The sequence below is a fragment of the Triticum aestivum genome, chromosome 2B (assembly GCF_018294505.1).
Source record: "Triticum aestivum cultivar Chinese Spring chromosome 2B, IWGSC CS RefSeq v2.1, whole genome shotgun sequence".
Taxonomy (NCBI): domain Eukaryota; kingdom Viridiplantae; phylum Streptophyta; class Magnoliopsida; order Poales; family Poaceae; genus Triticum; species Triticum aestivum.
In genome coordinates this window covers 442,629,261-442,652,797 of record NC_057798.1, presented here as the reverse complement: position 1 = coordinate 442,652,797, position 23,537 = coordinate 442,629,261, and the positions used below count along the sequence as shown (strand labels likewise).

At 46.7% G+C, this 23,537-nt stretch overlaps 1 protein-coding gene across 1 annotated transcript; it reads right to left on the bottom strand.

Moving 5' to 3' along the window:
• Window positions 1–11,879: 11,879 nt before the first annotated feature.
• On the bottom strand, window positions 11,880–13,840 carry LOC123045342 (ethylene-responsive transcription factor ERF113). Its single transcript, XM_044468357.1, has 2 exons — window positions 13,244–13,840; window positions 11,880–12,813 (listed from the first exon to the last, which is right to left on the bottom strand). Exons 1-2 carry the CDS (start codon window positions 13,383–13,385, stop codon window positions 12,194–12,196), a joined length of 762 nt encoding a protein of 253 aa, XP_044324292.1. The 5' UTR covers window positions 13,386–13,840; the 3' UTR covers window positions 11,880–12,193.
• Window positions 13,841–23,537: the final 9,697 nt, after the last annotated feature.

The window sequence follows — 23,537 nt, the reverse complement described above, 5'->3', positions numbered from 1 at the left end:
ATTTCCAGAAGGGTTCAAACCCGTAAACATCGAATCATACGATGGCACAACAGACCCCGCGGTATGGATCGAAGATTTCCTTCTCCACATTCACATGGCCCACGGAGATGATTTACATGCCATCAAGTATCTTCCCCTTTAGCTCAAAGGACCAGCCCGGCACTGGCTAAATAGCCTGCTAGCAAATTCCATCGGCAGTTGGGAAAACCTGGAGGACGCATTGCTCGGCAACTTCTAGGGCACATATGTGCGACCATCGGACGCTGATGATCTGAACCACATTACTCAACAGCCCAGAGAGTCAGCCAGGAAATTCTGGACTCGGTTCCTAACTAAAAAGAACCAAATAGTTGACTGTCCGTACGCCGAAGCCCTGGTGGCTTTTAAGCATAATATCCGCGATGAGTGGCTTGCTTGACACCTCGGCCAGGAAAAACCCAAGTCCATGGCAGCTCTCACAACACTAATGACCCGCTTTTGCGCGGGCGAGGACAGCTGGTTGGCTCGCAGCGGCACCACGCCACATTCCGGCACTTCGGACGTCCGCGATAACAACGGCAAGCCATGACGCAACAGACATAAGCGACGGAACAACGGCGACAACATTGAAGACACGGCAGTAAACGCCGGATTCAGCGGATCCAAGTCCGGTTAGCAGAAAAAGCCATTCAAAAGAAATAATCAGGGACCGTCCAGTCTGGACTGCATACTGGAGCGCTTGTGCCAAATTCATGGCACCCCGGACAAGCCAGCCAACCACACCAAATGGGATTGCTGGGTGTTCAAACAGGCCGGCAAAATAAACGCCAAAAACAAGGACAAGGGGCTGCACAGCAACGATGACGAAGAGCCCCGGTGTCCGAACACGGGGGAACAAAAGAAATCCCCCCCCCCCCCAAGGTGAAAACGGTCAACATGATCTACGCCACTCACATCCCCAAGCGGGAACAGAAGCGAGCACTACGTGACGTCTATGCAATGGAGCCAGTCGCCCCCAAATTCAACCCATGGTCAGCTTGTCCGATCACCTTTGATCGTAGGGATCATCCTACTAGCATTCGTCACAGCGGCTCTGCCGCATTGGTCTTAGACCCAATCATCGACGGATTCCACCTCACGCGAGTCCTTATAGACGCCGGCAGCATCCTGAACCTGCTTTATCAGGACACAGTGCGCAAAATGGGCATTGACCCTTAAAGGATCAAGCCCACCAAAACCACCTTTAAAGGTGTAATTCCTGGAGTAGAGGCCCGCTGTACGGGCTCTATAACATTGGAAGTGATCTTCGGATCCCCGGACAACTTTCGGAGCAAAGAGTTAATCTTTGATATCGTCCCTTTCCGTAGTGGTTACCACGCACTGCTCGGACGAACCGCATTCGCCAATGCGGTACCACATTATGCATACCTCAAGCTCAAGATGCCAGGTCCGCGCGGGGTCATAACAGTCAACGGAAATATGGACCGCTCTCTCCGTACAGAAGAGCATACTGCAGCCCTCGCGGCAGAAGTACAATGCGGCCTCTTCCGGCAAACCACCAATCCGGCGACGACAACCTCAAGCACCGTCAAGCGAGTCCGGAGCAACCTGCAACAGGATCATCAGGAATGCCAAGAGTGTGATTAGCAGTCCGGCCTCCGCTCAAGCCCTATCAAAGTAGCATTCGTGCCACGCGTACACAATTACGCACTCAAGATACCATGGGCATAGGCGGAGGCGCAACAACGACTCAGTCAATAGTGCGGGTAACCGCCAAATACCTTCATAATCTTTCCCTTTTACCTTTCAGGACATCGCTCTAGCGCAGCATCTTCAGAAGAGCCGGATTGCCGGACTTACAGGGGAGAGGCAACCAAAGAGGCAACTGGCGTTGTGCACAAAAGGAAATACCCAGGTGGAATCTATTTACGATCATTATACCTGCTTTATCTATCTGTACACAGCCTGCCCCTTGATAGGACATGTCAAATAGTCCTATTTATCTCCGCTTAATGCATCCATTGTAAACATACGCTTAAACGTATTATTCATCAATGGGAGATCATATATAGCGTCAGCTTACTATTCTTATTTGAGCATTTTTTCTCATAAATGTTTATTTGATATTGCATCCGTACACCTTGATACGGTAAATTTGCCAGGGGCTTCTTATGGCACCCCATAATACGACAATACAAGTCCGAATACTTTCAACAGTGCGGCACCCCGAACTTATAGCACTATATGCATCAGCTCCGAATCATGTCTTGGGTCTACAGTTGGGTTAGCCCGGCTCCCTTGTTTTGGTACCTTACATTCCGTTATATCGGCTAAGGTAGCGCAGGGAGAACTACTGCGATTGTGTCCCGGTTCTTCCGGACGAGCACCTCAGTAGAGAAAGCCGAAAACTGACCGGCATGATGTGGCGAGAGCTGGTCGCTGTTCGAGAGGTCCTAAAATCCTTAAAGATTTTCCGCTTTAGGCGATAAATCGGCTTCGTCCGATCTAGGCGTGTATAGCGCCCCAATTCGGCCTTCCGGATTCTAGGGGCTTCGCCGAAATTTAAAATTGTAGACTTCTATGGCTAAGTGAAAGTTATAAAGCCGCATAGTCCGATTGCCTTGTTCGCTGCGCCGGACACCTCCTTAAGGGACCAAACATTTGGATAAAGAGTGTCCGGGTTTTCCACGAACACCCCAGTACTAGTTACGTGGGGGCGGAAGCCGACGACTGGCCTACTTTCAGAATTTTATAAACAGCCGCACAGAAGGTAATATTTTAAATAACAAAAGCGCTACATAGCGCAAGTAACTTCGTCTTTAAATTACAAACATGACAGAAGTGAATTCATTCTAAAATGGTGTCTTGGTACATTCATCGGCCACAAGACGAGCACCCTTCATAACGCCATTATAGTACATTTCGGGATGGCGATGCACCTTGCCCTTCGGCGGCCCGTCCTTCACCAGCTTCTCCGCATCCAGCTTGCCCCAATGCACCTTGACGCGGGCAAAGGCCCGGCGGGCACCCTCAATGCAAACGGATCGCTTGATCACTTCAAGCCGCGGACAGGCATCCACCATCCGCTTGATCAGGCCAAAGTAGCTAGTGGGCAGGAGCTCACCAGGCCACATCCGGACTATGAAACCTTTCATAGCCAGTTCGGCCGCCATGTGGAGTTCGACCAACTGCTTCAGTTGGTCACTCAGAGGCATTGGGTGTTCGGCCCCAGCATACTGGGACCAGAACAGCTTCTCCGTTGAGCTCCCCTCCTGGGCACGGTAGAACTCCGCAGCGTCTGATACGTTGTGTGGCAGATCTGCGAATGCCCCTGGAGAGCTCCGAATTCGAGTAAGTAAAAGAAACGCCTCCTCCACATGTTTGCTTTGCATAAAGAACTTCTTACCCGCTACTATCTTTTTGGCCTCCTGGATTTCCTGTTGTGCCTTCTCGGCTTCGGCCTTGGCGTCTTTTATACTCACAAGGGCCTTCGCAAGCTCGGCCTCTTTCATCTTCAGATCATGCTCCACGGACTCGTACTTCTTACCAAGGTCCCGGAGCTCTTGCTGTACCTCGACCACTATAGCACTTTGCTTTTCGCGCTCCTTGCATTCCAAGGCCGCCTTGTCATCAGCCTCGGACAGCGCTTTCTTCAGGGACGCCACTTCGATGGTGGCCCCTGTCACACAATCACGACACTTTGGCGTTAGACTAACCAATTCTGTCTATCCTTAAATAGATAAGAGCGGGGAACCACTTATCCTTGTTCTCTTCGAGCTGCCTCTTAGTGAGGTCGAGCTCTCCCTGCGCCTGCTCTAGGTCCTCCTTTAGTTCGGCGACCTCGGCTGTGCGGGCGGCAGCGGCAAGCAGCACAGCCTGCTTATTCACACAAATATTTATTATTAGACTCCTGCGGATCATAATTGACCCTCTGTTTGGCTTTTCCTTCCGAACACCAAACAGAGTATCAGGGGCTACTACCTATCGGGTGGTAATCTCATACATTTTTTATTACTTACCTCAAAGCCGGTCAGTAGGCTGGTACAGGCTTCGGTTAGTCCACTCTTGGCAGACGAAACCTTCTGAATCACCACACTCATAAGAGTGCGGTGCTCTTCATCCATGGAAGCGCCGCGAAGCGCTTCACGCAGACAATCCGGCCCCTCGGGCGTAACAGAAGTCCTCGGCACAGACGGATTGCCCTCCCTAACAAGGGGCCGCCCGCCTGAGTCCAGAACCATTGAAGGTTCCGGAACTGTGTTCGACTGAGAGCCCGGCTTACCGTGGCTCTCATCGACGCGATCTGCGGGGATCTTGAACCCCGCATGTCCGACATCTGGAATCCCGCCTTGGGGCGTCTCCAGAGCCACCTCCCCCCGCTCTGGGAGCCTTCGGGACAACACTTCCGCGTCATCCGCGGGTTGAGGAGTAGTGGCCGTCGGAAGCGAATTCATCTCTGAATCGCTCAGGGATCCGGAGGAAGATACCTCGGGATGAACCCTAGCCGGACTGCATATATGTTCGGCATTATAAATACAAAAACTATGAAGTGGAATCATGATAGAGCGTGGGCACTTACGATCGCACTGGGGGCTTCCCCCTGGGCAGCCACCCCTCCCCGCTGTGAGCGGCCGTGGCAAAGTAGTTCGGAAGGGACACTCTTCCCTTCTTGGACGCCCCAGCCTCCCCCTCTAGGGCGGCTTTTCTCTTTTTCTCCTCCCCAGTGCGGGGAGGTAGAGTTTCTTCTTGCTTCCCCCCGCCTTCGCGGGAGGAATCTGTCTCGTCGTCGTCGGACGACGTGGGTATGATGGCCTTGCGCCGAGGGCCTTTTCCGCCCCCCTGGTCTGCCCCCCCCCCCGGGCCCCTCCTCCTTTCTGGATGGGGCTTCTTCTTCTTCTTCTTCCTCCCCTTCGTGGGAGGAGTGTGCCTCGTCGTCGTCAGACGAGGCTTCTGGCATAACCTTACGCCGGACACCCTTTCGGGTCCCCGGGGCCTTCTTTTCGGCCTTCTTCTCCGGCACCTTGTACAGTGCCGGGACCAACATCTCCGTCAGGAGAGCATCAGCCGGGCCTTCTGGCAGCGGAGCAGGATAGTAAACCTGCTCCGCTGTCTCCACATAATCCTGAGCAAATATGCATAACTAATTAAGGCTCTCCCATGAATATATTGGGAAGAACCGAATTCGGTGGTAGTCTAAGAACTCACCTGACTAGGAGGCCGTGCGGCGTGAAGCCCGCGGTCCTCGAATGTGGGAGGAGGTACTTTGGAGGCCTTGAACAACACCTTCCATGCGCCTTTGTGCGTCATGTCGTAGAGCTTCCAAAGCGTCTGGTGTTCGGCCGAGACAAACTCCCACAGATTGAATGCCCGCCTTTGGTAGGGCAGAATCCGGCGAACGAGCATGACCTGGATCACATTGACAAGCTTGATGCTCTTGTCCTTCATGCTTTTGATGCAGGTCTGGAGTCCGGTCAACTCCGTAGATTCGCCCCAGGACAGGCCCTTCTTTTCCCAGGAGGTGAGCCGCATGGGGGCTCTGGATCGGAACTCGGGGGCCGCCGCCCAGTTGGCGCCGCGCGGCTCGGTGATATAGAACCACTCCGATTGCCACCCTTTTACGGTCTCCGCAAAGGAGCCGTCCAGCCAGGTGACGTTGGGCATCTTGCCCACCATGGCCCCTCCACACTCCGCTTGCTGGCCGCTTACAATCTTCAGCTTCACGTAGAAGGTTTGCAGCCATAGGCCGAAGTGAGGCTGGATGCGGAGGAAGGTGTCGCATACGACGATGAACGCCGAGATGTTGAGGACAAAATTCGGGGCTAGATCATGGAAACCTAGCCCAAGTAGAACATGAGCCCGCGGACGAAGGGATGGAGTGGAAATCCCAGTCCCCGGACGAAGTGGGCGACAAATATGACCCTCTCGTGGGGTCCTGGGGTCGGAATGACCTGCCCGGCGTCCGATAGCTGGTGCACTATGTCTGCGGCCAAGTATCCGGCCTCCCGAAGATTTGTGATGTGCTTCTCCTTGACGGTGGAAGCCACCCACTTGCCTCCTGCTCCAGACATGTTTAGCTATGCGGAGAAGACTTGGGCTTGGGCGCTGGAGCTCGAGGGGGCAAGAGTGGGCGAAGGAGGAAGAAGGCGTGGGCGAAAATAGGGAAATATTATCCCTTTAGCGGTGTGCCTCCCCACTTGCCCGTTGGGAATCGCTTGCTTCCCAAGCGCCACGATTGATGGCATGGTGGGATTACCCATACCCGTATTGATGAGAATCCCGTGATAAGGGGACATGATCTCTGCTTTGACAAGACGTGTCAAAGAAACCGCCTCGCAATATGCGCTGTGGCTGGTTGTGGGAAAACGGTTTGAATAATGATCCAACCGTAATAACATGTCACGTCGTCTGAGAAAGTTGTTAGCAGATTGCATTTGTGAAATATCATTCTCTCTACAGCGGTGTGTAAAGATCATTTTGTGGATCCGGACAGGATTCAAGTGTTCGATAATTACTTTGGAGTATTCGGAGATGGAACCCGCCCTGCAATGTCGAAGACAAGACTGCGCGCCGGACTCATCGTCGTTGAAGCCTGGTTCAGGGGCTACTGAGGGAGTTCTGGATTAGGGGGTATCCGGACAGCCGAACTGTGTACAACGTCTGGACTATTGAAGCGTGAAGATACAAGACTCAAGACTTCGGCCCGTGTCCAGATGGGACTCTCCTTGGCGTGGAAGGCAAGCTTGGCGATCCGGATATTGTGTTTCCTTCCTTGTAACCGACTCCATGTAAACCCTAGCCCTCTCCGGTGTCTATATAAACCGGTGAGGTTGGTCCTTAGAGGGCCGATCACAATTACAATCATACCATCATAGGCTAGCTCTTAGGGTTTAGCCTCTACGATCTCGTGGTAGATCTACTCTTGTACTACCCATATCTTCAATAGTAATCAAGCAGGAAGTAGGGTTTTACCTCCATCGAGAGGGCCCGAACCTGGGTAAACATCTGTTTCCCTTGCTTCCTGTTACCATCAGCCTTGACGCACAGATTGGGACCCCCTACCCGAGATCCGCCGGTTTTGACACCGACAGTGGCCGGAGCTGAGGGTGCCGAGGATTTCATCCCCACGAACAGGTGGCTCAGGATGGTGGACCCGCCTGGCAGGATCACCTTCATGAGCCTGCCTCGTTCAAGGGGACGATCTCCGAGATAGGGCCACAAGGAGGGGGTTGGGAGCCGCTGCTATTCTACCAGAAGATCAAGGACAACGAGGACCTCGCCATGCTCGTCATCCCTCGCAAGTTCATGAAGGTGATGAACACCTGGCTGGTCATCAAGCAGCTCCCGCGTGTGGTCAGGCTGTCAGCGAACAAGCGGTGTGTGTTATGGGTGCAGGTCCAGAACTTCGAGGGGCACATGGTGCTTAGCCGGGGCTGGAACTACTTCTGCCGCCACCACTGGATCGTCCCCGGCGACCTCGTCGTTTTGCGCATCTCAGGACTCGGGCTGAAGGTTCAGATCTACAACCATGACTCATCGGTCATGTGCAGGTTTCGTTGCAACAGGCACAACTGCGTTGGTGACATTAAGCATGCTACGTAGTTAAGTAAGGTATTAGTGTTGAACTTTTATGGTGTGTGGCTAGACTTATGGTACTTGTATTGGGAACTTGTTAATAGTTTGGCCAGGAGCAACACCCTGGCGTGGAGCAGGGAAGAAGGATGCCCCTGCTGTTAATCTAAGTAGTTTGTTGTCATTTCCTTGCTTGCTTTGTTTGATTTCATTTGATTGCTTGCTTTGTTTGGTCTCATATGTGATTGATGTTGTGCTGATCATGTGGTGGTAAGGCCACCACATTTGAATGGAGTGAGCAGAACACAAACGTTGTTTGCAACCAAAGAGTTGAAGTTTGCATCTGCTCACACCCTAAGCACAAAAAGGCAACCAAACAGCAGGTGCTAAGTGCCCTCCATGCGATGCAGGCAACCAAACAGGTTGCATCTGCTGCATATGAGGCTGCATTTGAAGGACCAGGCTGGTTGGAGATGTGTATGCAACGCGGCTACTGTAGCGAACTACAACTAAACATGCCCTCTGTGAATCTCCCCTTGGCCTCTGTATCTACTTTTTTTAGGGGTGGGCCTCTGTAGCTACTACTAGTAGTGTCTAGGGCTGCAAGAAAAACTCGAGGCTCGTGAGCCACTCGAGATCGACTGGTATTTTGACTCGACTCGAAAAGAAATGAGCTAAATATGAACACTTTATGTAGCTCGATAGAGAAATGAGTTAATCTTGAGCCAACACTGGCTCGCTTGATTTTAACTCGACAACTCGATGTCACATAATTATATTAAATAATCTTGATGTATATTTAAAGGAAATAGGATAATTTATTGTCATATATGTGGTGGCCATTTTTTTTCTCAATTTTACCTAGTAGGAAACATGAAGGCCTGTTAAGCACGAGAAATTTAGCTTTAATATGATGCATGGTCAGTCATCTTTCAAATATTCTATTATTCTCGGCCAAAGTTTAAGAGTAGATGCACCTTCATTTTTTATCTTTCTAGTTCATTGATCCCTATCTATTAAGTGCTAGTCTTTTGTTGGGAGAGAATAAGTCAAATTTATAGTGGTTTTCTATGTTGTGTTGTTGGCTAACTCGGCCAAAGTTTAAGAGTAGATGCACCTTCATTTTTTATCTTTCTAATTCATTGATCCCTATCTATTAAGTGCTAGTCTTTTGTTGGGAGAGAATAAGTCAAATTTATAGTGGTTTTCTATGTTGTGTTGTTGGCTATAATGTTTGAAAAAATTCTTATTCATAAAATTATCTTATTATTCAGCTCGAAACTAACTCGAGATCAATACAAGCTGAGCACGAGCCACTTTCTATGACTCGACCTTTAGCTTCACTCAGTTTGAGCTCACTCGATAATCTGAGCTGAGCTAATCCAACTCGCTCGAACTTACTCGTTTGCTGTAAGAGGCAAAGCTAGCAGCGTGCATGCATGGTCCGGGCCTACCTAGGAGGCCGTTAGACGGTGGCCCACACACGGAGGCGAAGCAGGCGTGCATGAGCTTCTGGCCCAGCAATAGCTAGCCGGCCCACCACCAGCTCAGCTTTGCCACTATCGAACACCCACTTGCCACGCCGCATGCGTACATTACACCGACATACTACGTAGACGTACACGTGCAGGCGTGCTTGCTTGGCTTTCCTTAGTTTGGGTTGCGGAGACGTATCGAACACCCACTCCGCGCACGTTATTCACCGGTTCCTCCGTTCCTCTATAAGCTTTTTTGGAGATTTTAATATGAATTACATACAAAGCAAAATGAATGAATCTACACTTAAAATTACGTCTATATATATTCATATCTAGTAGTACGTACATATTAAAATCTCTAAAAAAACTAGTACACTTTTGGCGAAAAAAATACAGTACACTAGAATGTGTGCATAAAAAAAAGAATGCGTGCATAAACTGAAGTGTGATTTTCCGCATGTCTCTGAAAACGACGGCACAATCTAATTCCGTGGATACCGCACCTTCTTTCTACAGTACGACTTGGTAAAGCACAGAACCAGATTCATGTTCACATTCAATGCATGTGCATATTCTCTCAGATGACAGGAAAATGATAATAATTTCTGTACGCACAAATATGTGGTGATTCACAAAAGGGATGCCATGGCAGTTTTGCAAAAAAAAAAAAAAAACACCCAGGTTCTCAACTGTCAGGTGAACGTTCGCAAATGCCACATCCTGTGGTGAACGTTCGCCAGATATGCCCGTCCATTAGTTGTGCTCTATGAAGAGAGGGAAACAAACCTATTCACAATTTGCTAGTGCTCCCTCGGTCCCAAAATGGGTGTCGCTGATTTAGTACTGTACTAAATCAACGACACTTATTTTGAGATGGAGTGAGTATATCACACCAATCATGTAAATGTGCTTGAAATCTACATATATGACGTATGATGAACAAGAGGCTAAAATGTACTCCCTTTGTAAACTTTTATAAAATCTTTTAGATCACCAAAGTAATACTTCACATCAATTTGTCCCCGCATCACTATCCAGATTATTTTTAATAACACGTTGGAATCGGCCCGAAGCACAAAAACTTCCGTTGATTTGAACCAACTTCAAGGTTCGATCATGAAAATGGGATTCCAAATGACGATTACAACATATGAATATATGTAGTACTAATACTAGTTAGGCATATGTTAGGTCTAGGCCTTGATTAGCTAGTTAGGCATGCCACATGATTGTGATCAAGAAGCTAGATTGTGAGAATATATAGTACAAGTTAGATTGTCGTTAATCTATTTTGCCTTCTGCCCTCCCACAATATATACATGATCATAAAAAGTTGGGTGTCATTCTCATCCGACATGAATGCATAGTGGATACGTGGAAGACCAGGGGAACACACGGGCACAGCGTGTCTAAAAAGCTTCGGCTCTTAGATATCATTACCTTTCCTTTGATAAATGATGAGTTGAATTCGATCTGAACGTACGTACGTTATATATCACACTACAAGTCATGCCTAACACCGAATGCTGGCCCTTTTTCATGTCCCGGCTAGCTGCCAGGTAGCATGCAGTAGCACGACCAAACCCAAGGGGAAACCTCCGTGTCAAATTTTGATGCTTGAACCCATTATTAAAGCAAAGGGAAAGATGGCGCTAGTAATCTTTGTGCCGAATAACGAATGAGTTTTTTTTAGTAGTGAATGTTAACGTTGGGACTGTGTCTAAGCAGTTTCGTGTTAGATAAGGACAAATAATTGAGTGTATCTTCATTCATAGCTGGACACTACGCTACTACCACTACTCCATACTCTAGCTAGACAGTTGGGTTGACACGCCAATAGAAAAACATATGCAGTTGAGTGCATGCATGCATGCATGCATGCATATAGTTCGGCATTTAGTCGGTACAATATCGGCCATATTCTTCTAGAAGCACGGGATGGGGATGATATGTTATAAGTTCCTCCATACCTTCGTTGGTATCATCCTATTATAAATGCCGGCAAGAAGTTGGTACGTAGAATAAAGCTCAACACATGGGTACCAAATTACAAACCCATGTATATATTCTACTTCCTTCGTCTGAAAAAGTTTGTCCCTCAAATAAATGTATCTAGCACTAATTTGATGTTAATGCATTCATTTGAAGGACAAACTTGAGATAAGCTTTTTCAGACGGGAGGGAGTATTTGTTAAAAAACTGCATAGAAACTGAAGATATGTACGTGTCAGACGCATGTTCGTATCATTATCACCATCATATGGATGCATGGTAGTTTACTCGCAAAAAAAGAAGATGCATGATAGTGCTAGCATCTGGTGATTAAAGCAAGCGACGACTTCAGCAAACTTAGTAATTAGTACCGGTACTCATGGATGTGCACTTAATACAAAATGCCCTTCACAATATATTCTAGATTATATTCTCGTTACGGTTCTCTGCATTTTATTTCTTATGAAAGTATATCTCATACTTTGAGTTTGAAAAATGCTGCATGTACATACCTGCAAGAACTCTATGGCACATGAATGCATGGTTGATATAGTTACATTTGACAAGGACGTAGCTATATGTCATACTAGCTGGCAAATTGAAAGAACAAATGCTCGATGCAAGAGGTTATGAAAGAATAATCCGCACACACAAAGTCAAAATTTTAGGTTAATTGTCAGAAAATTGAGAGGGTTCCCCTTGTTTCTATGAGTTTAATTTTGCAAACAATGTTCCTAAAGTCATCTGATATTTAATTATTTGATTTGAGTTTTGTGTCTACAATCCAAAGGTATTGGTACTAAATGGATGTACTTTCATCTAAGACTTATGTACACTTCATAAAAGAGAAGAGAAACGATAAACGATTAGACCAAGGAACAAGGTCTCCCTCTGTTCTATGTTACTTGTCACTAATTTAGTACAACTAGTACCTAGCTAGTTAAGAGTCACCCATTACCCGCCAAAAAAAATCACCCATTATTAAAGTAAAAATAAACAAAACAAGAGCTTTAGATAAACAAATTTGGGGATGAGAAGAAGGAAAGAAATGTTCACCAGCAAAATTAATTGACCAACACTTACCCACCTTATTGCATGATGAATGCATGCGTATTCCTCATCTACTGCTAAGACATGTCCCGATGGATCGCAAGCACCTTCGATCCATTGATCTCTCACGAGTCTTTATTATTTTTGTGCTCCCCAGTGTACGGCCATGCAGCACCTGGCGACGATGCCGTAGTCGTGGACGATGAGGTGGACGGCCCCGTTGTGCCTGAGCTCGACATTGCCGCCGCGGGAGACGCCGGGCTCACTCGGATGAGCTGCTGTGTCGAGAAGTCGAGTATGTGCGGCGCCGACGAGGACATCGACGGGGGCGACATGGCGCCGAACGGCAGGTTGACAGCGCCCCCGGCACTGCCAGCGCCCTGCAACAGCCGTGCATACCGCATGAGGTCAGGGTACGGCACCACGGTCTGCAGCTGGTGCGGCGGTGGCCGCATTGCCGGCGCCCCCACGGTGGCGGGGTAGTGTTGTTGTTGCTGCAATCTGTCGGGTATGCCGCGCGTGACAACGAAGCCGAGGTCGGTGCGTCCCTGGACGCGCTCGGGGAAGTTGAGCTTGGCCTTGGTGCCCTTGAAGCGCAGCGCCGCTTCGTCGTAGGCGATGGCGGCGTCCTCAGCCGTGTCAAAGGTGCCGAGCCACACACGAGCCGCTTTCTTGGGGTCCCGGATCTCCGCCGCCCACTTTCCCCATGGCCGCTGCCTCACCCCTCTGTAGTGCCGCTTCCTCCCTGCAGCCACATCCCCCAGATGAACACAATTGATAATTAATTTGTGGTTTCGTCAGAGCTAACGTAATACACTTATACACGTACGTATGCGCATAAAATATTCGTGCAGGATTGAATAAGGAGAGGAGTTGAATTTAAGCACTTCGCTGCTAGCGTATCTTCGTGCACGAAACAGGCAAAATTATTGTACTTCTCTCCAGAGTTTATACAGCCATTTTACCACTAAATTAAGCTCGCCACATATTAGGATGAAGAAAACAAGGAAATTAGTAGTTATATCGACGTGTTTGGATGATTCGAAGTTTCCAAATGGCTGCGATTCATCTAGCAGAAGGCGCGCGTGCTATGCTCTCGCCATCCGACGTGCACACGGACAAAAGAAGACTACGTTTGGATACATCGATGGATGCTAGTAGCTATTGTTGATTACCTTGTTCCTCAGCGATGGCCGCGGCAGCCGCCGCATCGTGCTGATGCTGCTGTTCTCCTGAGACAGCGGCGGATCCGGCGGGGTAGTAGGCTTGTTGCTGGTCCGGTGTGGCGCGGATGACGTGGGACAGAGCGGAGACCATGGCGGTGGCGTCGTGGTCGGCGCGCGCCGAGTAGTAGTACTGCGCGTACGCCTCCGGTGACGGGGAAGGGTCGGCCACATCTGCTCCCGAGCTTCCGCCGGCGCTGGCAGCTCCTTGCTGCTGCAGAGCGCGCCCGATGAGGTGGTGATACGGCTGCTCCTCCACCTGCTCGTGCTTGGCTGCTGACGGCGGCGGTGGCGGCTGTTCCTCCTCCTCGTCGGCGGGTAGGGGCCTCTTCCCATGCCTCCGGGGATCCACCTTAGTTGATCGACCTGTCGACCTGCCGCCGCTTCTTTTTCTTTCGTCGCGCCGGGGATCGAGATCGAGCTATGGCTGTTGCTTTGGACTTTGGTGCCTAGGCGCGGACAACGTACTGATAAGAACGCGGAGGGAGAGAGAGGAGACGAGCTCTTCTGAACGCTTTTAATGATAGCTAGGGGAAGTGATAGAAGGAGAAGTCTGTTGTTACTCGGCAGAGGCGCGCAGTGTCCCAGTTCTAGCACCTTTGGCTGAGCACTTTGTACGGCGTATTTCGGTATTGCCATTAAATTTCTTAGTGCAAAATATGTACAAAATTTCAGCATTTTGGAGTCTAACAAGGAGTAATATATCTTTTACACTCTAATTAAACAGACGAATTATTACAATATGATGATGTATGGATAACATTTCCCGTTCATTCAATGGAGATAATACCAAAATTACTATGTGACACGTGTGTAAGAAATCAAAAAATATTCGTAAAGAGATAATACCATTTTTTTGCACTAAATAATCAAATTTTACACTTTTATATGACATATTTTAGATCTGTATGAACTAATCTCAACGCTAAGGCACTCAACATTTGGCCTTCTCGGGTACCACTCCGGGTCAAGATATTTGGTTGGCTTCTATTCTCATTCTGTGATAAGATAAACTCCAAAGCCTACTCGCTACACCAGAACATCGCTCATGACTCCACGTGCCCTGCATGCGTCGCCGTTGTTAAAGGCACATCTCATACGTTCTTACACTACCCCGTGCCACTATCATCTAGGGAATGTTATGTTACTCAGCTTGATTTCTTCCTTACGAGCAGCGACCCAACCGTAAGGGACGATGGACCATCTTCTTAACCCTCAGCTCTGATATGCCTGGGGCCGGCCCCACCCAGGGATGCTCTACTTGGGCTTCCTCCGCTGCCGGAGTATCGAGACACAATCCATCGCTCATTTCTCCCATGCTCATTGCCTTTCCATGGTTTTTTGGCGCCTGAAGGCAATGTCGATGGAAACGAACAAGGACTCGGGTTGAACACATAATAAATAACGCAACAACACAGAGCGTAAAAATCGATAACTTACTCAGATCCTGTTGGGATTGGTTGGGCTTCATGACACATCTGCCTGATCACCATCGGCGTATTACATGCGGGAATGGAGGTGGAGGAAAATCAATGATTGCCTGTACTGGCATCAATGTGTTGTCTGTGCTAACACTGGTGCGATCCCGCATCTTCTTGTGGCTCTAGGCCTCTAAATTTGTCATATTTCTTTGTGATATGGTGATGAGTGATATTTTTCGCTCATCACACCGTTGTTTAAAACGGATAATCCCTTATATTCTCACTAATGACTATTGAATGCGAGAGATTGAGAAATCCTTTGTTTAATGTGTTTCCACGGGGAAAGGGCCAAAACATGGAATGGAATCATCCCAAACAAGGAAATACAAAGTTTGGTAGAAGAGGCAAGTCAATTGGAGGCGGACTTGTCTCAACAGAGTGCAAGACGACGCATGGTATGAGCTGGCATCAGCACCAGATGGTCCACCTGACCAACTTCTATAATGGGTTCACCAGAATACCAACAGAAAGAGCACCATTCACGAACGGAGAACCAGAACTAATCTTCCAATCCTAGCCGCCGCCATCTCCCATCTCATCTAATAACCACCGCCACCATCATCATCACAACCATTCTCTCCAATTAGTCATACTTGTAATCGGTGTATCACATCCGACAACTATTGTAAGGCATGTTATCAATCATTCATTCATCTTTATGTCGTCTTCAGTGAATTCATCTTGCGATGATCGCCATGTGTTAGTAATTTGAGAAGGACATGGGTAGAGGCAAGGTCTCTCAACCCTATATGTTAGTTCAAGGGATCATCGGAATGACTTTCTGTATTTGATATTATTTGTATGTGTTTGATTGCAACGGTGTTGTCTCTTATCTTCCTCTCGTTCTAAGGCCCTGCACGTACCCAATATCCTGTAGATTGATCAAGGAGAAGGTAAAGAGCGAGGAGGATGTAGAACAATATCTCGAATAATAGTGAGAGAAGGGGTTATTGTAGTAGCGGAGAACTATATATTCCTTGCAGACGAATGAGGTGTAGTCAATAAACACCCGATGCTTCTGTTTATTCATAATAATCGAGGTAACCCCACATGATGGTAAGGGTTGTCTGTTGGACAACTGACTCTTGATTGAGGAAGCACACCTGTCAAGACATACTTTTGACACATCATCTCGGTTGTCTTCAAGAGCTATGTTTATTATCAAGATGACATCACACACACAAATATAAGGTTGAGAGTAAGTGTGATGCCCCCGATTCAATCGTACACTAATCATGCACGCAAACGTGTACGTTCAAGATCAGGGATTCGCGGGAAGATATCACAACACAACTCTAAAAGTAAAATAAGTCATACAAGCATCATATTACAAGCCAGGGGCCTTGAGTGCCTGAATTCAAGTGCTCGAACATAAACGAGTCAGCAGAAGCAACAATATCTGAGTATAGACATAAGTTAAACAAGTTGCCATAAGATGGCTAGCGCAAACTGGGATACAGATCGAAAGAGGAGCAGGCCTCCTGCTTGGGATCGTCCTAAACTACTCCTGGTCATTGGCGGCCTGAATGTAGTAGTAGGCACCCTCAGTGTAGTAGGGGTCATTGTCAATGGTGGCGTCTGGCTCCTGGGCTCCAACATCTGGTTGCAATGTCCGAGAAGAATGGAAAGGGTAAAAAGAGGGAGCAAACCAACCGTGAGTACTCATCCAAAGTACTCGCAAGCAAGGATCTACACTACATATGCATGGATATCTGTATAAAGGGCCAATATCAGTGGACTGAACTGTAGAATGCCAAAATAAGAGGGGGATAGCTAGTCCTATCGAAGACTACACTTCTGGCAGCCTCCATCTTGCAGCATGTAGAAGAGATCAGATGGTAAGTTCACCAAGTATCATCGCATAGCATAATCCTACCCGGCGATCCTCCCCTCGTCGCCCTGTGGGAAAGCTATCACCGGGTAGTTTCTAGCACTTGAAAGGGTGTGCTTTATTAAGTATCCGGTTCTAGTTGTCATAAGGCCGAAGTACAAATCTGGGTCGTCCTGTTACCATGGACACGACTATTCGAATAGATCAACTTCCCTGGAGGGGTGCGCCACATTACCCGACACGCTCGATTCCTCTGGCCGGGCACACTTTCCTGGGTCATGTTCGGACTCGGCAGATTAACACATTGCAACCCTACCTAGGACTAACAGAGAGGTCAGCACGCCGGTCTAAATCATATGCGCAGGGGTCTGGGCCCATCGCTCATTGCACACCTGCACGTTGCGTACGCGACCGGTGAGCAGACCTAGCAACCTCCATTACAAAGGAAGTTGCGTTACACGGTCCAACCAGGCGCACGCCGCTCAGTCGCTGACGTCTAGGAGGCTTCGGCTGGTACAACGATGTCAGTTGCCCATATCTTGTCCCATGTGGCTGTTAGTGCGTATAAGGTCAACAACCCAACTCAAATCAAATACCAAGATCCCGTTAAGTGTGTTATCTTAAAGTAACCGCAGACGCCGACCAGGACCAGGCCCACCTCCCGAGTGATCACGGCCCAATAGTATAGCATGGCAGACGGACAAGAATGTAAGGCCACTGGTGGTAAACTAGCATCCTATACTAAGCATTTAGGATTGCAGGTAAGGTATCAACAGTTGTAGCAACAATGACAAGCTATGTAGCAGAATAGGATTAACCGAAAGTAGTAACATGCTACACTACTCTAATGCAAGAAGTAGAGAGAAGGAATAGGCGATATCGGGTGATCGGGGGAGGGACGGGGGCTTGCCTGGTTGCTCTGGCAAGAAGAAGGGCCCGTCAACACCGTAGTCGATTGGGGCAGCAGCGGCGTCAGACTCATAGTCTACCGGAGAGAAGAAGGGGAAGAAACAATAATATAATGCAAACATAAGCATGACGATCCATCACATGACAATGAGCGGTGCTAGGTGTGCCCTAACGTGGTAGTAGACGATACCGATGAAGGGGGGATATATCCCGGTGTTTTGCGTTTTTGGACAAATGGACAGGAGGTGGATTGTTGCATGTTCGCTATGCTTGGGACGTGTGGCTGATAAACAGACCGCGTATTCGGATTCGTCTCATCTTTGTGAACAACTTTCATGTAAAAAGTATTTTCATCCGAGCTACGAATTATTTTATATTATTTTTCAAATTTTAATCAATTTTTAAATAATAATTATTAAATTAATTCGAAAATAGCATTAGTGCATCAACATGACGTTAGCATGACGCCAGCAGTCAACAGAGGTGTTGACTGGGTCAAGCTAACGTATGGGTCCCGCATGTCATTGACTGACTAACTAACTAACATTTAATTAGGTTAATTAATCACAATTAATTAAGTTCATTAATTTAGTTAATTAATTAATTAATTGGTTTTTAATTTTTTATTTTTATTTCCTTTTTTATATAAAAACATTCCAGGCGGCTGGGCCCCACATGTCAATGGCCCTAGGGGCATAGCAGCTGACGGGTGCGTGCGCTCGTGCCCGAGGCCACCAGGGGGGCGGGGAACACCCGGGCGCCCATGAGCGCGCATGCGCCGGCGGCCACGGTGCGACCGGCTGGAGTTTTGCCCGACAACGGCGAGGCCAGGGCGGGGGGGGGGGGGGGGGGAAGCGGGCGCGGGGTGGGTCGAGGCGACGCGGCGAGGTGGGCAACAGCACCGACAGAGGCGAGCAGGGGAGGGGCTGCTGGCGTGCGGGCCAGCGAGGCCACAATAGCGCCGGCGAGACGGGGCAGGCGATAGAGGCAGGCTGAGGTGGGCGCATGCATCGGCGGACTGCGGCAGCAGGGCGAGTGCGCTGGGGGTGTCGCGGGCCGTAGGCGAGCAAGCGAGGAGGGCGCTCGGGAGGCCCAGGGCGCAGAGCGAGGCGCATGCGAGGGACGCGCGCGTACTGGTGGAGGAGCGTGGGGCAGGGGCGGCGCAGGGGAGCAACGGGGTGAGGGCGAGGCGCGCGGCGGCGAAGCGGGCGCATCCTAGGGTAGGAATGGGGCGACCAGAGGTGCTCGGGAGATCGGACGAGCACGGGCACGACGCAGGCTTGTAAGCCAGGGTGCGTGTGGAGGCGCATTGGGCCGTAGGGTAAAGGGCAGTGGGGCGCGGGGACGAGGACGGGGACAACGTCGAGAATGGAGAGGACGGCGGGGCAGCTCGGGCGAGATGGCTCCGACGACGACGGGGTCCAGTGATGTCTGCTAGAACTACATCGGTATTTCCCCAAATAGGAAGAGATGATGCAGTATAGCGACGGTAGGTATTTCCCTCATGATGAGACCAAGGTTATCGAACCAGTAGGAGAACCTCCTCACACCACGTAAACATCACCTGCACACAAATAAAAAATACTCACAACCCGACGTGTTAAAGGGGTTGTCAATCCCTTCCGGGTACGGCGCCTCAAGATAGGCAAAAACGTGAGGTAAAAAGTGATAGATTGGATAAATAGATCGCGGAACAAATAAATTGCAGCAAGGTATTTTTGTATTTTTGGTTTAATAGATCTGAAAATAAATGCAATATAAAATAGATTGCAAAGGCAAATATGATGAAAAGAGACCCGGGGGCCGTAGGTTTCACTAGCGGCTTCTCTCAAGAAAAATAGCAACCGGTGGGAAAACAATTACTGTTGGACAATTGATAGAACTTTAAATAATCATGATGATATCCAGGCAATGATCATGATATAGGCATCACGTCCAAGATTAGTAGACCGACTCCTGCCTGCATCTACTACTATTACTCCACACATCGACCGCCATCCAGCATGCATCTAATGTATTAAGTTCATGATAAAATGGAGTAATGCAATAAGAACGATGACATGATGTAGAGGAGATCCGTTTATCTACTGCGGCAGATATAGATCTCATCTTGTTATCCTTAGTAGCAATGATACATACGTGTCGGTTTCCATTCTGTCACTGGGATCAAGCACCGTAAGATCGACCCACTACAAAGCACCTCTTCCCATTGGCCAAACAAAACCCAAATATCGGAGAAGAAATACGAGGCTATAAGCAATCATGCATATAAGAGATCAAAGAAGACTAAAATAACTTTCATGGATAAAAACATAGATCTGATCATAAACTCAAAGTTCATCGGATCCCAACAAACACACCGCCAAAAGACATACATCATATGGATCTCCAAGAGACCATTGTATTGATAATCAAGAGAGAGAGAGAGGAAGCCATCTAGATACTAACTACGGACCCGTAGGTCCACAAAGAACTACTTACACATTATAGGAGAGGCACCAATGGAAGTGGTGAACCCCTCCATGACGGTGTCTCGATTGGATCTTGGTGGTTCTAGACTCTGCGGTGGCTGGATCAATATTTCATCGACTTCCCAAGGGTTTCTGGAATGTTGTGGTATTTATAGAGCAAAGAAGCAATTCAGGGGGCACCCGAGGTGGGCAGCACCCACCTGGACATGCCTAGGCCTCCTGGCGCGCCCTGGTGGGTGCTGCTCCCCTCGAGCAGCCCCTCACGTGCTTCCTTGGCCCACTGGCTTTCTTCTGGCCCAAAAAAAATCCTCCAGGAGTTGCGTTACGTTTGGACTCCATTTGATATTGGTTTTCCTGCAATGTAAAAAACATGCAGAAAATAGCAACTGACACTGGGCACTATGTCAATAGGTTATACCAAAAAATGATATAAAATGACTATACAATGATTGTAAAACATCCAAGAATGATAATATAATAGCATGGAATAATAAAAAATTATAGATACGTTGGAGACGTATCAGCATCCCCAAGCTTAATTCCTGCTCGTCCTCGAGTAGGTAAATGATAAAAATAGAATTTTTGATGTGGAATGCTGCCTAACATGTTCATCACATTCTTTTCTTTATAGCATGGACATATGGACTTTTATGTGATTCAAAGCAATAGTCTAATTTTGACATGACGACTTTAATACTCAAGCATACCAATAAGCAACCATGTCTTTCAAAATATCAACACTAAAGCAAGTTATCCCTAGCCCATCGTGCTCAATCATTGATCCATTCATGAAACTCACTCGAATATTAGCTACACCCAATGCTCAAATACTATCATAGTATCCCTTAGTTGGTGCTTTATAAGAGAAGGTGGAGACTCAAATTGAAAACAAAAATTGCATAAGTAAAAGAAATGCCCTTCATGGAGGGAAGTAGTGATTTGTAGGGGTGCCAGAGCTCAAAGCTTAAATTGAGAGATAAAACTATTTTTGAGAGGCATAATTATCCTACCAACGAAAACGACTTGGATCATCCCAACACTTTCCATGCTAGATACATCATAGGCGGTTCCCAAACAAAAAATAAAGTTTATTCCTTTTTCCACCATAACTTTTACTTTCCATGGCTATCCCTCCATACCAACGCTTTCCAAGGAATTTATTATTTTACAACATAAAGTAAATTCATTCATTCATTTCGGGACTGGGCATCCCTAGTAAATTTGCCGTACTCTCGTGCAACAACAAGTGAATAAACACTCATTGTGAGAATAACACATCTAGCATGGAAAATATTGGCTACCCTTTACCGCCTCGCGAGTAGTAGAGCACACAAAAGAGAAATTTATTTTGAACATTAGAGATGGCACATGCAAATTTGCTTAGAAAGACATGGAAGTACTGCATATAGGTAGGTATAGTAGACTCATAAGGTAAAACTGGTTTAAAGAGTTTTGATGCACAAGTAGTGATCATACTTAGTGCAAAATGAAGGCTAGCAAAAAGATTGAGAAGCGACCAACCAAAAATCAAAAAATCTTGTACCCAAGCATAAAGCATAAGTAACACCGAATAATGAACCATAAGTAGGATATAAATTTCATTCCATAACTATTTTCTTTCGTGCTTGCATAGGGAATCACAAACCTTAACATCAATATTCTTACTAAAGCACAATTACTCATCAACATGACTCACATATCATATCGTCATATCTCAAAACCATTACTAAGAATCAAGTTTATTTTGTCCAATGATCTTCATTAAAGTTTTTATTATATCCTCCTTGGATATCTATCACTTTGGGACTATTTTCATAAGTTGCTTTTGATAAGCTCAAACAAATATAAGTGAAGATCATGAGCATAAATTTTTTCTTTCTCTCAAAATAATCTAAGTGAAGCAAGAGAGAATTTCTTAAAAATTAATAACTCCCAAATAAGTATAAGTGAAGCATGAGAGCAATTCTTCAAAATTGACAAAGCACACCGTGCTCAAAAAGATATATATGAAGTACTAGAGCAAGTCCATGGCTCTAAAAATTTAAGTGAAGCATAGGAGCAAGCATAGCATAAATTTTTGGCTCTCTTAAAAGGTGTGTCCAGCAAGGATTCAACACTTAAAACACAAAGCAAAACAAGCAAAGACTCATATCATACAAGACGCTCCAAGCAAAACTCATATCATGTGACGAATAAAAATATAGTTTCAAGTAAAATACCGATGGTCGTTAGAAGAAAGCGGGGATGCCACTCGGGGGCATCCCCAAGCTTAGTTGCTTGCTACTTCTTTAAATATTATCTTGGGGTGCATCGGGAATCCCCAAGCTTAGCCTTTTTCTTATCCTTATTCCTTCATCCATCGTAAGATAACCCAAAACCTAAAAACTTCAATCACACAAAACTCAAACAAAACCTTCATGAGATCCGTTAGTATTAGAAACCAAACCACTACTATAAGTAATGTATAAAACCTATTCTTATTTTGTTTTTTGCATTATATCTACTATATTCCAACTTTTCTATGGCAAAAAATCATCAAAGAAAACCATAGAAACATCAAAACGAGCACACAACCCAAAGATAACAGAATCTGTCAAAAACAGAACAGTCTATAGCAATCTGAAAATTTAGAATACTTCTGTAACTCCAAAAATTATGAAATTAATTGGTGGACGTGAGGAATTTGTCTATTAATCCTGTGCAAAAACAATCAACTTAAAAGCACTCTTCTATAAAAAAATAACAATGAATATCGCGACCGTAAAAGTTTCTGTATTTCAGCAAGATCAAATAAACTTTCACCCAAGTCTTCCCAAAGGCATTGCTTGGCACAAACACTAACTAAAACAAAAAAACACAATCATAACAGTAGCATAATTGTGCTAACAGTCAAGAACAGAAAATGAAAAGCAAAAATAAATTTTATTCATTGGGTTGCCTCCCAACGAGCGCTATCGTTTTATGCCCCTAGCTAGGCATAACGCGTAGGATCTAAGTTTTGTCACTCTTATCCTTGTTTCCCTTGGAGGTATTTGTGTCGGGAGGTTTTGTAAATAAGACATAAAACACATTGTCCATGTAAACTTTGGCACTATCAAGTTGCTTTTTATCATAACCCCTTTGATTTCCGGCAGTGATCCAAGAATAGTGTTGATTCACATCGTTAAAAACTTGTTGGATCATATCTAAAATAGGGATTTGCTTTCTAAGATTCTCATCAAAGATTTGGTTATCTCCAAGCAAATGTATCAAAGCATAATCACTATTATAAAGAATTTCATCAATCGCGGGTTTTTCATGATTCATGCCATAAAAATCAAAGATTTCCCTAGCTTCCCGTTTATGTAGTCAAATTCATTCATCAAAACAAGAGTGGCTAACTTTTTTAGCTTTAGGATCTTTTATAATGGGCAACTCATAGAAAAATCTTTGCAAGGTAGGATGAGTACGAATAAACCTAGTTTCAAGTTTCAAGACAAGTGCCGAGATAGCTTCCGCATAAGTTTTAGTCCTTTTAAGTATAGGGATATCATCAAAACTTAATTTTCCGACAC